The 15,834-nt window shown below is 40.6% G+C and overlaps 1 protein-coding gene across 1 annotated transcript in view; it reads left to right on the top strand.

Annotated features, from left to right (window-relative positions):
- Positions 1–15,834, top strand: part of RGS6 (regulator of G protein signaling 6) — a 258,978-nt gene that overhangs the window by 188,247 nt on the left and 54,897 nt on the right. The window contains exons 5-12 of the mRNA XM_066321314.1: positions 1,087–1,193; positions 3,486–3,537; positions 5,945–6,009; positions 8,981–9,057; positions 11,952–12,033; positions 12,547–12,621; positions 13,966–14,064; positions 15,084–15,145. Of these exons, the coding sequence (XP_066177411.1) occupies positions 1,087–1,193; positions 3,486–3,537; positions 5,945–6,009; positions 8,981–9,057; positions 11,952–12,033; positions 12,547–12,621; positions 13,966–14,064; positions 15,084–15,145 (619 nt within the window). The remainder of the gene's footprint in view (positions 1–1,086; positions 1,194–3,485; positions 3,538–5,944; positions 6,010–8,980; positions 9,058–11,951; positions 12,034–12,546; positions 12,622–13,965; positions 14,065–15,083; positions 15,146–15,834) is intronic.

Genomic DNA, 15,834 nt, shown 5'->3' with positions numbered 1-15,834 from the left:
GTGGCTAGGTAGGCAAATGCAGTGTCAGGTTTTCATGGTGTGAAGAAAGGTAGCCACAGCTGACAGGACATAATGTCTGTGTCATTCTTGGCCAGGCTCATAGAATCTGGTAATGGTTTTTAATTGATCAAAAAGACAAAATAGATAAATCAGCAGATAGATAAATGGATAATCAACAATAAAGAGTGATCAGTGCATGGGCACAGTCCCAATAGTTCACTCTTCAGGGAAACCAAAATCATTTAGGCAGGTGAAGACCTACTAAGAAAACGGAAAGAAAAGATCTGCAGGCCCAGAAATTTCTTCTCCTTTCCAGAAAAGGAAAAAAAAATCCAGAATCTCATCTACCAATTTTTAATCTGCCTTACTGTTACCATGTAAAAACACAGATAGAGGCAGTGTTGAATCACCCAGCAGGGCATCTGTATACACACATCCCTCCTCATGAGTCCTGTCAGGTCCCAAATCTGAATTTCAGCTGCTGACAACAGCTTTATTATCTATCTGGACATGCACGAGCAGATGATTTTTCAGCTCTGGGAAAGATGATGCAGCTTTTGACAGCTGGCATTGCTTCAAAATCTGTGCAGATGTTCCTCTGCATTGAGGAAGGTTGCCTGGGCAGCACTAGGATGTGTAACTCCCCTTTGCAACATTTTCTTTAACAAAGGGCAGTGTGAGGATGTGTCTTTATGAATAAATATCCTGCTAATGAGCTGGTGTTGCAGGTGCTTGTTGGATTTGGTAGAAGCTAGTGAGGTTCACTGAATGGAACAGGTTCCTTGTCAGCTGTCACCTGTGGTGGATAGTGTACTTTGAAATGAATTTCATGCTCTAGAGCTGAACTGCTGTGTGCATTTTGCAAACAAAAAACTAACGGGTTAAACATTTGAGCAGTGCTTCATCTGTGTTCTGCGCTCCAGCTTTGCAGGGTTTGGTTGGAAGTAGTAGGGATGTGGTGTGGGTACAGAGACGCATGTGGGCACCAGATTTCACATGACTCATCACCAAAGCTGCAATTGAAAGCAGAGAAATGTGCGGTGCATGTCTTGTTGACACATCCCTGCTGTTTTTTCTCTTTCACAGGGGAAGCAATACACTTGGGAAGTCTTATTGCTGCGCAGGGTTATGTCTTCCCCATCTCAGACCATGTCCTTACCCTGAAAGATGACGGCACGTTCTATCGTTTTCAGGTTGGTGAGCACCCTGACTCCTTTGTGGGCCCTTCTTCTGTCCCTGCAGTAATCGTGCTGAAATCACCCACTCTTTATACCTAAGCAGGTATAAAGTATATAGGTCTGTGAAGCCAGGGACTGAGGTTATCCTCATAGAGGCCCTAGGAAATTATGAAGTCCCTTTAAAAAATTTTGCTTTAGAATCCCCAATCACTCTCATCTACCCTGTGACTTACAGTTTTTTACATAAATGAATGACTGTCTCTTGTGACTATTTTTGATACCCTAATTCACAGCTACTTTACTCAGATTTGAACTAAACCATGAGAAAGAAAGTGGCTTTGAGGTCCAAACTCTGATACAGAATTAAGTAGCCATTCTCCTGTGCAAAATGGACCATGGCACACTTAGAAACTCGACATTTAAGCTTTAGCACAGCAGAAAATTCGAATTTTTACTGTCTCTTGCTTACAGATCGGTGTGGGAGAGGGCAGGCTTAAGGCTTTGGCTCTTCTACAAAGAATGTGTAACTTTGGTAATTGCCTAAACTGGGACATCTCTATCCCTCAGTGTTCCTGTGCCTCCAGATGTGCTGAATTTTTAAAGCATCCTGTGCTTGAGTTCCATGCCCTGTCCAAAATCTGCCACTGTCAACTTGCTAGATAACTGAGTGCTTGTCCTGCAACAGCTCCTTCTGTGAACTGATTGTATAACTTTAGAAGAAGCAGTAAGTCCAAACTTGGAGTCCTACTGCCTCATCCTGCTGGCTGAATTTGTGTTTTTCAGTTACATGATCCCAGCCAGCTCTCTTATCTTTCCTGTCACCTCTCTTCTGTTCACCCTCCTGTTCCTCCTTTACATTTTTTTACTCTTCTTTTAGCTTTTATTTGAAAATCCAGTTCTGCTCTTTGCATCTGATGTTGCAGCTGCTCATGCTCACTGCTAATGTGATATTGTGTTATCACATGTGGCCAATGCCATGGTGAGAAAAGAAACCCAGGAGATCACAGATGTCCTCTTATCTCGCCCTTCCTTCTGGTTGCGAGGCATCATTCAGACTCAGATTTTTCATTACAATTCCCTTTCTTTTCTGAAATCCTGATCCTCCCATCGTGTAGGACACAACAGAAGCAGGGGTAGTACTGGTTGCCCATTTAGCTCATTTTTTCTGTTTTAAAAGAATGGCACTCTAAGAACTTGTCCTGTGCAGTTTTCAGGAGCTACATTTCAATATAACTTAATTTATTTTTATTGTTTTAAGCCTATGTAAACCTCATCATCAAACTGACTGCATATCAACTTTTCTTTCCCTCATATTTTCTTACAATTTTTGCCTATTCTTTGCTTGTTTTTGTTTCTCCAACACACCTCCTTAGCTGTTTTTTGCAAAAATAACCTGATAGAATCATGCTTCCTTTCCATTACTCTCTTCTTGCTACTCTTTAACTCAACATTAGTCCCTCCTTTAACAGCAGCTCTTCATCTTCTGAAATTCATAAGATAGATATCACTGAGGAGCACTGAACCCTGTATTGTTTGAATCCTCCATGTGTTCTCTCTGTACTTCAGTGGAAGGAATAGTCTGTGTGTTAATGTCCTATGCCCATCTGTAGCATTACATCAGTAAAGCAATGTGTAATCAGTAAAGCTTCACTTTGTGTGATCACTGCTATGTTATTTTTCATTCATGTTAAAACTGAAATACAGTCACACATAGTTATAGCTTATAATTAATTGTAGCAACTTCAATATGCAGACCTGGATAGAAAACAAAAGCACTAAGTTTAGCAGGACTTCTGCTTTCAGAATGACTCTAAACAGCTGAGCTTTGACCTCTGCCATCTGTTACAACTAAAAAGGAAATTGTCTTGTAGTCTGCCAACCACATTGGTAACTGCTCCAGAAAAGCAGGGGGTATGTAACATATAGATAAGACCACAAGGTTTCTCATGCACTTAAAAAACAAAAATATTCAGGTTGCCTGTGAATTCCTGGGGGAAAAGGAGGTTCTGGGGATAGTGGATAAGGGATCCACATTCAGATGAGCTGGCAACAGTGTCTGAAATTTCATCAGGTCACTGGACAACCTCCTCAAGAGATGCTTGCATTACAGTATCTCTATTTAGCTGCAGTGAGGAATATTAAAGGCAGCATCCTCACTTTTACTGAAATCTGTAGCAGTGTTTTTCCCCTGAGGGCAGAATCTGGGTGGTATATTATGTGATACTTCTTTTTCTACTTGTGATGTTTTTCTGCATCTGAATCTGTTTTCATTTCTTAAATTACAAAAATGTGGATGTTTTTTCTTAGGCACCATACTTTTGGCCTTCAAACTGCTGGGAACCAGAAAACACAGATTATGGTGAGAGTATAATTGTTTCATTATAGAAAGTTAGTTTGTGATGCAAACAGTTGTCCTTAAAATATTACAGCTGGCCATCTACACCCTTCATATGCAGAGTTCCTTGTCAGACAGCAGCATCAGAGGCAGATATGTGCCCATCTCAAATGCACAAATTGAAACCCTGGGATACCTCAAGCCCCTGGAGCTGTTGCCATTGAGCTCTGTGGAGCCAGGATTTTGCCTTCCATTACCTCCATTCTCCCATAGCTCTGTTCATTTCAGCAGGATTTGTGGGAAGCAGAATACTGGTTCTTGGGAACCTTAAATAATACCAATATTGCTTTTGTGGGAAACTACTCTCTGATCTGTTGCTGAATCTGTTATGTAGATCAATAAAATTTACTTCATCTGGGCACTTATCTGACTGATCAGTAAACCAGTACATAACTAACAGCAACCCATAGTTAAAAGTCCTCTGATACATGACATCAGACTTATTTTCCCATATTTTTAAGATTACCAGATGATATGATGAAAGAGAATGAGCATGGTTTATGAGCTAATAAAGCGCAACATGGTGTTTTAAACATGTGAATGCCTGCAGACAGGGATAATACAAAAAGAAAATATGTCAGTGTTGTTATCTTTAGCTGTCTGCATGCAATATTGCTGTCTCTTCCAGAACTGCACTTCTTTCACAGTTAAATGATAAAATTAATTGCTGCATCCTGGTGTGGCTTTGGAAGAGGAAGCGTATCCATGTGTGCAGTCATAAAACAGGAGCTTCTGGTAGTCTTTTAAGATTAGTTTAGAGCTCCTCCCTGAATAATCAGTTTGAGTGTTTTTCCTGCCCATGCAATAATTACTCATCATTATGGATTCTGGAAGTCATTTTCTGGGGTGGAGAAGTAGCCTGCAATGGTGTGTGTCATGTGATAGCTCATGTGCAGAGGAGCTAGCACAGACTTACATGTTTATCCCAGTGAGGGAACTCCATAGGAGAAAACACAATGCTGTTTTGTATTTGCAAAAGAAAAATGCCCAGATTTTACAGTCACCCTATATCACTGTGTGAATTGTGCCTAATATATATTCTGTAAATACCAGAAAAATAATGTGAAGAGAGAGGTTCTGGTTTTTTCCTGCAGTATCAGATAAATAATTGGTTTTATCAGGCAGATTACTGTGCTGCAATAGCACTGAGTGGAGCAGTACACCCCAAAATAAAGCCCTCTGTGAACTGACCCACAGCTGGACAAGCTTCAGCTGCATTAGCTCTGAGCCCTGTAGTGACAGATTTTCATCTGTCCCAGATACCTCTAACATATGCTTATAATCAGACTGCATATCAGAGGCCTGTACAGATGGAGTCTTCCCAGGACTTAATCCCAAACTAGCAGTAGACCTAAATAAAACTGAAATCCCAGCAGCAATTCAGACTTTTTTTATTTGCATGTGTCCACTTACAGGAGAGGAACTAACTTGCTAATGGCAGGTCACTGCCTTGCATGAAAAAACACTGTGAGACAACTGAGTCACTTCATTTGGTGTTGTAGGGGCCTTATGGAGGAAACTGCCCTTGAGATATGTAAATATAAATGAACTAGTCAGCTTTGGTTACAATGCATAATACTGGCTCATGAAATAAATGTTAAAGTTACAGAAACAGCATAGAATAGAATTTACATGAGTAGCACTGGGCCTCTATTAAGTTCAGACCTGACTGTGTACTCAGAGTGTGCTGTGGATCTTGTGTTTCAGCCTCTAATGGAAATGGGATGAGCTTAGCAGATCCAGGTGGGGCTTTCCCAGAAGGCAGCCTGGGACTGGTTTGGTGGTGTGCACTGGGCTCATCTTGACCCTCATGATACCAAACCACATCAGTTTTAGTAACGTCTGCCTAGAGCAAAATGTGTCAAGGCTTCTCTTAACCATTTAAAATATGTAAGAATAAAAGGATGGAGCATATTAAAAAATGCTCAGATTATGCCTTTGATATCTGGCCTGTATTTCTGTTTTCACTTCAATATCCTGGTTTATTTTTATTTTTTTTAGCAGAAAAGAAATGCAGGGGTGGTCACTTTGGCATGCATATTCCAAAACTGCTCGGGGATACAGGTTGCTAATGCTATATCTTTTAGCAGACCCAGAAGCAATTGTGCCTCTCTTGGACATCTTGTTAGGTCCTGGCATCTGCTCTCAGCACTTTTAAATGAGATGCCCCAGATGTTTAGGGTCTCTGAGATTAGTTGTAAACAGTATCAGCTGAGTTTCCAGCCCTCTCATTCCTTGACTTGCGTTGCTTTCCGATTAAAACAAACCATCTATGGACTACTTTTTTTTTTTTTTTTTTTTTTTTTTTTTTTTTGAGATCTAGTACTAATATTCTGTCTGTAATTGTTTTCCATTCTGTTTCTCTCTTTAGCCATCTATCTTTGCAAACGGACCATGCAGAACAAAGCTAGGCTGGAGCTGGCGGATTATGAAGCCGTAGGTACACTGCTGCTAGAGTTTAAAGCTGGGGGGGTGCAGTGATAGCTTTGCTTGCCAACTGAATGCTGCCATTTTGTGCTTTGGGGTCAGCCTTTTCTGTTTTCTTAGTTGTCAGAACTGTGTGAAGGTTGATATGAAGACAACATCAGGAACATGACTGATGAATGTCCCTGGCTTTACTGTGTCCAACATTAAAGCATCTGCTCTATGATGAGCCCTTCATGACTGGAGCAAATTTCACAAAAGCTTAGCTTGGTGTCCTGTTTTCAGTTAGGAAATCCGGGTTTATATAGCAGATTTCCCCTGAAAATGATGGATTTTCAGGTGCGCCACTGGGCAATTAAATTGTTGATGAGACATCTAGTTACAAAAGTTCTCAGATATTAGACTGGAACATTTTCAATATGCCATATGAAAAATATCACTGAACTTTAATTAGAGTGTGTTTTCTGATATGGAGTTACTATCAATAAAAATATCCCAAACTTTGGTGTCAGACTGCAGGGTGGAGAGGAGTGGGAAGATGGAGGCAGGAGGGGCAGGGCTGTGTATTTCTTTGAATACCAGCAGTGTAGTGCTGGTGTTGTGTAGCTCTGAGCAGCTAAATTTTCTGTTGTATTGACTTTATTCTGTTTACTTGCTCAATAGTTAAATAGCAGAATTTTACACGTGGAGTTTTTCATTGGAGGGTTTATTTACAAAGTTTACAAAGTTGGTTCTGGTGGACTTACGTGGTCATGTTTGTTACAATGAAAATATTTATGTTGCATATATTTTAGAGTGGGATTTTTTTTATTTTTTCCAAGATTGAAGTTTTTCCTTCTTCCTTACCTTCTACATTTTGGAATATTTGTGCACATGGAGAGATATGTTCATGCCATTTGGTTCTTTCAGTGCAGAGCATGCAAAAATTGCCACTTATCTAGTCCACCCTGGAAATGCATTCCGACTTCCCAAGAGTTCTAATCTCTAACAGGCACAAAGGAAGGAGTATAACCACCTGCATGCACTTACATGTCCTTTTGCTGCGTTTTCTCTTCTGCATATTGTTGATTCCATTATTAAAACCATTAAAATTGCTCACATCCAACCAATTAACTGTGAGTACTCCAAAGATCTATCATAGAGCAACAAAAGGCTGTTCAGCAGCGCACATACTCCCACACACATGCAGCGAGGCTATGGCTAAGTACTTTTGCACATTGCTGCCTACTGAGAGTAGCAATGCTCCAGTGATGGTAAATAATTAGATTTTGGCAGTCTCTCATTTTTCTTGTGAATATTGCATTGCACAATTAGAGGTTACTTCTGCATTCAAACTTTGTTCTCTTAATTAGAGACATTCAGATAAGAATGGCACCAACTCTTCCTAAGCATTCTGAGAGCTGCAGCAGATCCAGCAAGGGATGTAAGCTCTGCAAAGTGAGAGAAAGAGGTTTGCAGGAGTGAGAAGCAGCCCTTCTCACATTTTTGGAGATGCAGCATGAGAATGTTTCTCCTTAGATATCAGCAGTGACCTGGAGCTTCAAGAGAGACTCTCTACAAAGCATCTCAGGGGACATTTCATATTTAGGTTCTGCTTGCAGCATTTAGAGACAGTCTCCTAGCCCACATTTATACTGATTAGAGCAGGGGTCTTGATGATATGGTTAAGCTTGTATAGTGGCATTCAGGCTTTTTATAATTGGTCAAACATAAGCACAATTCAAATATAGCTTCAGTTGGTGATGTTTCATTGGCTTCAGCATATTTACTCCAGAGGGCACATGTGAACATAATTTAAAACAAAATAAAAATAATGAAAAAAATACCCACAAAAATTTGTGTTACAGATAATTACAACTTGTTCTTCTTTGTAGCCACAGTTAAGGAAATCATCATGGTTCAGTACAACTGTAAATCATTTGTTTAACTGTTTTCCTCCATGTGTACAGACTGAAACTGTTACATGGACTTGGTGGTACCAGGGCCAAGCTTTATGCTGTGAGTTATACAAGAGTTTAAAGTAAATAATAGGAAGATTTCTTCTTACATTGAAATGCGTGTGACTGAAAAAAATTTATTGAAATAATGGTGATACATATAAGGAGAACAAGAGTAGAACTACAAGTGTTTGTTTTCAATGTAAACTTGAAACAGTTAAACCAGCTGTAACAGAGAGGAGTGTCCTGTTAATTGTCTCGCAGGCCTCCTTTCTTGGGGAGGGTATGGACATGTAACTTCAGGGTGCCATTTAAGCCTGAAATTCCAGCCATGTTCTGAGTTTAACCTCGAGCTCTGATGAAGCCACATCCACATCCAAATGTTCGGATCCCTACACTCTCTGTAATGGGTCTGGACCAGAGCTTTTACTTCAGATGTAGAGCAAAACTGCATCTGGAGCCATTATTTGCAGTAACTGTGTGCATTGTTCAGACAAACAAGCTATTTCCTTTTGTGAATTATCCTGGCAATCCCCAGCCTTCAGTACTGTGCAGCTGCATAATGCTCTCAGCGGTGACCAGGACTGAGCAAAGCAGGGGATGCTCAGGCTTTGCACCTTCACAAAAGCCTGAAGAGAAGAGAACAGTGCAGAGAGGAAAGGAAAGTGAGGATGAGAGGGAAACGTGCAGCTGGCAGCCATCTGCTATCAGAAATGAAAGTCATCAGCTTCACAAAGCTTCTCAGTGTTATCTTTTGGGAACAAGTCCATAATTTTTTTCATACTAGAGCTCAAGCTGTCTTCATCACACTCCATTACTTATCCCTGGCAGGCCCCTTTGGGTTGCAGCCCAAAAAGATGTGTTAGAGCCTTGCTTTGCCTGCAGTATAGTTCACCTGAAACCAACACTGACTTCCATTTAGCCTTTAGTTTCTCAGTTAAAAATAAAAAAGGAATAAAATAAATATCCACCATGCTAAATGTGCTCTCGAGCAATTATTGTAATTACAGAAATAAGTTGTTCTTACTATTTTCATCTTTTGACAGGAAAACCTAGCAAGACTTCAGAGAGCATTTGCAAGAAAGTGGGAATTCATCTTCATGCAAGCAGAGGCCCAAGTGAAGTGAGTAATCCTGGAGCACTGAACTGCACCAGTGTTTAGAGCTGTGAAGGGAAGGGGATTCTGAGGAGATAAAACTTTACTGTAAAAATCTTTACTGTGACTAAGCTCAGAAGGTGATGGTGAATTTTAATCACTGGCAGACTAGAGACAGTAGAGAGCCAATTCTGAAGGTTTGTGCCAGAAATTCAAAGATGGATTTAATTATCTGTACATGGAAATGCTGGTCCAGAGCTCCTAATCTTAAATTCATCATGGGACCTTGGGTAACTCACAAGCCCGTTGTGCTTCTCCATTTGTGTAGTATTTTTGTTTTGTATAAATGGAAAGAACAGAATTTTCTCATCTGTCTGTGTTACTCTATGCTTGCAGAGTATTTCTGTGTCTAAAAATGCTGTCACTTCCATGTGATTGTAAGGGTGGTATTTACAACAGATATTTCTTCTCACCATCCCTCGTGAAAGCAGTATGAAGGCTCTTAATGTTTTGAGTGTGTTTTCATTACTGCTGGTAAATGGATATGGTCCAGGGTTTGTGTACTATTGTCTACAAACTAATACCTAAAACTCTGAGTGTCCATTTTGTGCATGTCATTGTCACTTATAAAATGGAAAGGTTGGTGAAGATGACACGTGAGAACACCAGTACTGAAATGGTTCCATAGGAAGGAAATTTGCACTTTCAGCATTAGATGCTATAAGTTAAGGAATATAATTTCTCAAAGGTGTGGCTTGAGGTATATGTCTCTATCTTTGATTAACCCTTTGGAATTTTGATGAATTCTCTGCTTAATAGCATTGTAATTATGAACCATTTAAATATATGGTAATTATCTTTTAAATTGGAAGGTAATTAAGGGATTTTTTCCAACCAGAATAGCAGTGTTTTGTTTGGAAGAGAAAATTAGAACTCAGGATAGCAATTGTACTTTCAGTTACTTAAAGGCTATTGCCAAGATGAAAAAAAAAGTGTAAGTCAAAACAAAAGTCTGCATTCTGTCTAAAACATATAATTATCATCTAACAAAGAAATGTAAATATCAGACTCATTGTGATCATTGTTAGTTATTAATCTTTTCTCCATTCTGTTTTCTTTGAAGCATAAGCGTGAACTGGCCACTATCAACTTTTTTTGCTGGCTACTTTCTAGCTTCTTGATTCACAGTTCATGTGGTGGTTCAGTCTTCAGGTTTCCAGAAAGGCAGAGGTGGAATTCACATGGTACTTCACAGTACTAAAAATCTATGTTAACTAGAAAAGGGAGGGGTGGGGGAATTAAAAAATACCTGAAAACATTCCTCCTGCTTACCAAGTTTTGCTTTGTTTTCCACATTGGCTTTTGCACACTGGATTCCCGTTGCTACACCCACATTGCTTTAAAAACTGCAGCCATAGAGCATCTGGCTACTTTGGGTCTTCATAGTTTAAAATGTGAAATACTGAGTTATTAGTAAGTTTGGAGATAGGAGCTGACAATCTGGGTTGAGCACCAAGTGTCAGTGAAGAGAATTCATGAAGCCTCCGATAAGTTCCTCCGATTTGTTTATGCTGTGTAGTGTAAGATTGGAATAGGCTTCACCTTCCCCTTTGGCCAGGTGTGAAGGACTCACTCAGAAAAGCAGTTTTGGGCTGGGTATCCTCAGCACAGTACAGCAGCTGCTCTGGCTTTGTGTGGGGACAGAGTTTGTGCCAGAGCTTGTTTCTCATTTTCTCATCTCAGCCTTGCAAGGGGGAAATCAGTTAGTGATGCCAAACTGTGGGGAATTTGGTCTTTTTCTGGGGAGGGGTGTTAAAACTTCTGTTTTAGTTCTCTGATTCCTATCCTCTTGGTACATTTCTAGCACAGACTTAGCCAAGGATCACTGCCCCTCAAAACCAAAAACAGATGGGAGAGAACTTGGTGGTCAGAAATCACAGCTGGCATGGGCTTTTTTCCTCACTATTTTGATTTTTCTGGTGGCAGCAATGTGGGAACCCAGCACAAGGACACAGCTTTATTCAGTCCTGCTCTGGAAGTGGAGGCGTGGAGACTGTTCCTCCTTCCATGTGCCTCCTCTAGTCCTTGTGCAAGTAGATCCTGGTGCTGACTTTGTACTCGTGTAAAGATGGGTGAGGTGCTGGATGTCACTTGCTCACTGCTGCCAAGAATTGCTTTGAACAACTTCCAGTGGCCTTTGGGCTAGGTGCTTTGAGTGAGTTGGTTCACTGGCTGCATCAGGGCTGGAATTACTGAGTTCCTGTTGTGCCAGCCCAATCATGTCTCTCTGGGGTGGGTGCTGGTTTGTAGACCATAGCTCAGCTTTGGTCACCTGTGCTGTGACCCCTTGCTCCGCCAGCATGGGGGCACACAGGGTGAGCCGGGTTGAAAGCTCTAAGGAGGAGTGACCCCAAATGCTGCCCATGCTGTTGCTGCTGGGAATGTCTGGAATAGATGCTCCTTTGCAATCTGTATTCATGCCAGTGGTGCTGCTGGGGCATTGGGGCGCAGTGGGGTCTCCTGATGGAGACTTCAGTTCAGCGCCAGCCAGGAGCTTCCCCTGGAGCAAAGAGGTCCTGGTGGGTCTCCTGACACAGACAAAACTACAAACTTTCCCAGCCTATCAAATCAGAGTGTGGGAATAAGGTTCCAGAAAAAGTTTTCCTCACCAGATGAAAAACAGCTGTTAAATTTTTCCACATTATTAGGAAAATCTCTTTTGACCCATGTTGGAATAAACATCAGTGTTATTTTGTTCTTGGTGTGTGCCCTTGCAAGTGTGAGTGTGACATCACTATACAAAAAAAAGTTGATTTCTGATTTTTTTTGTCTTGGCGTTAAAAACCACCACTAGGAACTGTATCAAAGAAGAAAATATGACTTGTACATTGACTCATGCTCACTTACGCTTTTGTTTTCAGAATCGACAGGAAAAAGGATAAAACGGAAAGAAAGATTTTGGACAGCCAGGAAAGAGCATTCTGGGATGTGCACAGGCCTGTGGTAAAATTATTTTTGAATGATGAGACTTTCCAGGATTTGACAGGAAAAGTTTTATTAGTAGTAAACGTTTTATGCACAAAACATTGCCTTTACAGTTACCATGTGGATTTTCCTTGCAGTTTAAAATGCATTAAGTGTCTACAAGATTATTTGAGACGTTCTGGGCTTGTGTCCTATTGAACTGTTGATTTGAAAATATGTGAAAAATATGATCTTTGGAAAATTATTTACTGGGCTTATGAAAGAAAAGCAGCTTATTCAGTTTGTCTCAGACTCCCTAGCAAAAGCTCCCCCCTGTTGACTATTTCCTTTCGGTGCCAAACTTAGGAGTAAGTGGATTGAATGCTGACATGGCGTCCTTGGGTATATGCAGTCTCTTGTTTAGCAATAGTAATTTATGGGACACAAATCTCAAGAAAGAGTTTTGGACAAGATTTAATAGTATATTTTATAAAGGTAAGGTAGGATGAAGATTCTTAACAGAGGAGTAACACAATTACCATCTCTTTTCAGCCAGGCTGTGTGAACACCACAGAAATGGACATTAGAAAGTGTCGCCGTATGAAAAACCCACAAAAAGTGAAAAAGGTCAGCTTGAGTTCCTGGTTTTGGTTTTTGCCTGTTTGGGGTTGGTTTAGTTCACTGTTCTTGGTTTTCTTTTAATGTAAATCGCACTTGACACCTACTGTGTATGAGACTTACCCAAGAGGAACAAACACAAGTAGTTTGATAGTATGAGTCTGTTTTGTTCTCCTTGATGAATTTATTGTTTCCATTTTACCAACAAAGTTGTACTGGCTGGGTGATGGGTACAGCTGAGAAGGGCATTAGGGAGCTCTGTGTCGCTAGTGTCTGATGGCTCTGCATTCCCACAAAATTAAAAGGAATTGGCAAAAATACCTAGGTCCCTTTTTAAGAAATTATCTGGGCACAGATAATGAGATGTTTATCTGCATTAATCATTTCAAATGCTGGATTGTTAGCAACTTGGGTGTCTTTGATTTCCAGCAAGTTTGAGCTCTTCTATGTATATGCACTCATAGAATCAATTTGATTGAAGAAAGCCATTAAGATCAGTGACTCAAAACCTCAGCCTAATGAAGTCCTTCACTAAACCACATTCCTATCTTTTAAATAATTTCAAGGATGGTGACTAAACAACTTCCCTGGACAGCCTTGTTCCAGTGCTTGATAACCATTTCAGAGAAGAAATTTTTTCCTAATATCCAGTCTAAACCTCTCTTGGCACAGCTTCAGGCTGTTTCTTCTTGTCTCATCACTTGTTATGTTTTTGGATGGAACACCAGACTCCTGAGCTTCCATAAGTAGTTGAACTGCAGCAGAGCTATTCACATATGCATTAGAAGTTTTACTGAAAAGCAAAGGCACTAAATGAAGGGGAAAATTATATTATTTTCAGTGCAGGTGTCTGTCCTGAAAATGAATAGCTACAAGTCAGTCTGCAGGTTTCTGTTTAGAGAAGCTCACATTAACTTGACCTATTGACTTGACCTGGTTAAGCACTTTCTTTAGTATGTAGTTTTGCATCAAGAAATTAAATCAAGTGAAAGACAGCAGCACAGAATTAGGTTCTAGTATTTTCTTTTACCACTTGATTCACCCCAGTGACAGCTCCCAGTGTTTATCCTGCAAATGTTTATGCACACAGCCTTCAGAGCTCCTAAAAATTATCAGCTGCTTTTTAACATTTAAAACAAACCCTTCTCTTAGCATGCCTACAGGCCTTCCAAGTGCAGGCATCAGCAAGCACGGTCTGATCTGTAAATTTTGCTCTGGGCTGAATGATTATTGACCTGTGTGGGTATAAACAGTAGGAAATTGCTGGCTTGTTACCTTGCTGCTTTGCATACTGCACTGTTCCTCACTGTGAAAAATGCTGTAATCCTTTGTTTGTTCCTTGGTTCCTCACAGTCAGTGTATGGGGTAACAGAGGAGTCTCAGCCCCAAAGCCCTGTACACCTGCCCTCCCAGCCAGTGCGCAAAACAACTAAAGAGGATTTCCGGAAGCAGGTAAGTAGGTGGCTGTGTAGCAACCCTTCTGGGAACTGTTGCCAAGGAAAAAGCATAAAAAGTTAAGGAGATATCAGCAAAACCCATTGTATGTTTCATCTGTCCTTGATCCTCACTTATGTAAAGTACTAGTAAGTATTCACTGAGCAGTGCAGTTGTACGATGATACGTATTATGATTAACACTGACCTTTGAATCTACTGTTACTGTCTGTGGGCCAGACAATAAGACAATAATTCCAGTTCACTGAGAATGTCTGAAAAGTCGGCAGTGACAAAGGCCAGTGTAGCTGAGCACAGGCTAGGGATGAGTGGTGAGGAAAGGCATCATTCTAACAGTGCGTGACTGTTACACTGTACAGTCAGAGCTTTTAGGAAACTAGGAAGAAGTTATTTGGACAATCATGCCAAGGAATGACCAGCCAACTCACACATCCTTGCCCTGGCACAAAGAGCTCTCCCTCAAAATTATTTTGCAGCAACAAGCAGCCCTCACTGAAAGACAAACAGGAATCACTGGATCAGCATTTTGCTAAAGGCAGCTTTAAACAAGTTTCTTAGGCAACCAGTTTTTGGGTGGTATTCTGAACTAAACCTGGATGCTACATTTCTTGAGCTTTTTTTATCACAGGCTGGAGAACTGGTTCATAGCAGAATGAAAGTGTGCTGTAAAATGTTACTGGTCTTGTGATGCCAGTCAATAAGAGAAATGGGAGAGCAGAGTGCGTTTGTAAAAAGGAGATCATATTGTACCCTGAGTACTCTAGGAAACTTGGCCCCAAACATGTCTTTTCTACTTTCAATTATGTCTTCTGAAGTTTCCCCTAGGGCTTTACCTTCGGCAATGTAGCCTCCTATTGGAAGCAGTTAATAAGCTTCTGATACCTAGGGAAGGGTCCCATTTCCTTCTGAGTTACTTTCAAGCTGTTTGGAAAGAGAAATCAATAGTGTGCTGGGGTATTGTCAATGCATGCTGCAAAATTCATAGACTGTTAATGTCCTTGTCATCTCTCTCCTCAGATAACTTTTCTGAACATGCAGATAGAGAGACATTGCTTAAAGATGTCCAAAGTAGCAGAAAGGTGAGTGTCCCCATTTTGATGTTTTCCCATTCTTTTCTCATCTCCAGTTTGGCATTTCTAGAAACAGAGCAGGCAGTGAACTGCAAAGGCTTGACCCCCTTTCTGTGCATCCCTCCTTGACCAGCTGTGCTGCCTGTCTGCTGTCTGGCTGCTGACACTTCTGTATTCACTGAGCAAAAAATAGGTGGAAAATGAGGACCTGTAATACTGCAAAAGAAAAGAGGCATTCACTAAAGAAAAAACCCTTGTGGGACTTGTTTTCCACCCCTTCACTACCCTAGGGTTTATTTTTAGAAAAGTCATTCTTGTCTCGATTTGAAAATACCTTTTTTTTTTCCATTTTTGGCTGAACTCTCAGTGCTCATCTGTTGTTATTCTGGCACAGCTGTGGGGAAGGAGCTGTGTTTGCATTTGTTGCACATGGTGTTCACATCCCTGTTCATACTGGGGTTGTCGGACCAGTTCCTGCTCTCACCCACATGTATGTGAAACCCTTAGGGAAGTGCTGGGCTTGTACCTGGACTACTCAAGGCAGTGTTTTAAGGAATGAATTTCTAAGAAGAAAATCAGGGCACAATTTGACTTGCTAAATATTTAGTTTTGGTCGAAAAATATGAACAGGTGAAGAACAAGCTAAAATTTAATTTAGTATGACAGGTCACTTACTTAGGTACTTGTAAGTTAGGCAC

Source organism: Sylvia atricapilla, chromosome 6, assembly GCF_009819655.1.
Source record: "Sylvia atricapilla isolate bSylAtr1 chromosome 6, bSylAtr1.pri, whole genome shotgun sequence".
NCBI lineage: Eukaryota > Metazoa > Chordata > Aves > Passeriformes > Sylviidae > Sylvia > Sylvia atricapilla.
Note: the sequence above shows the minus strand (reverse complement) of the source record. Positions and strands in the feature narration are given on the sequence as shown.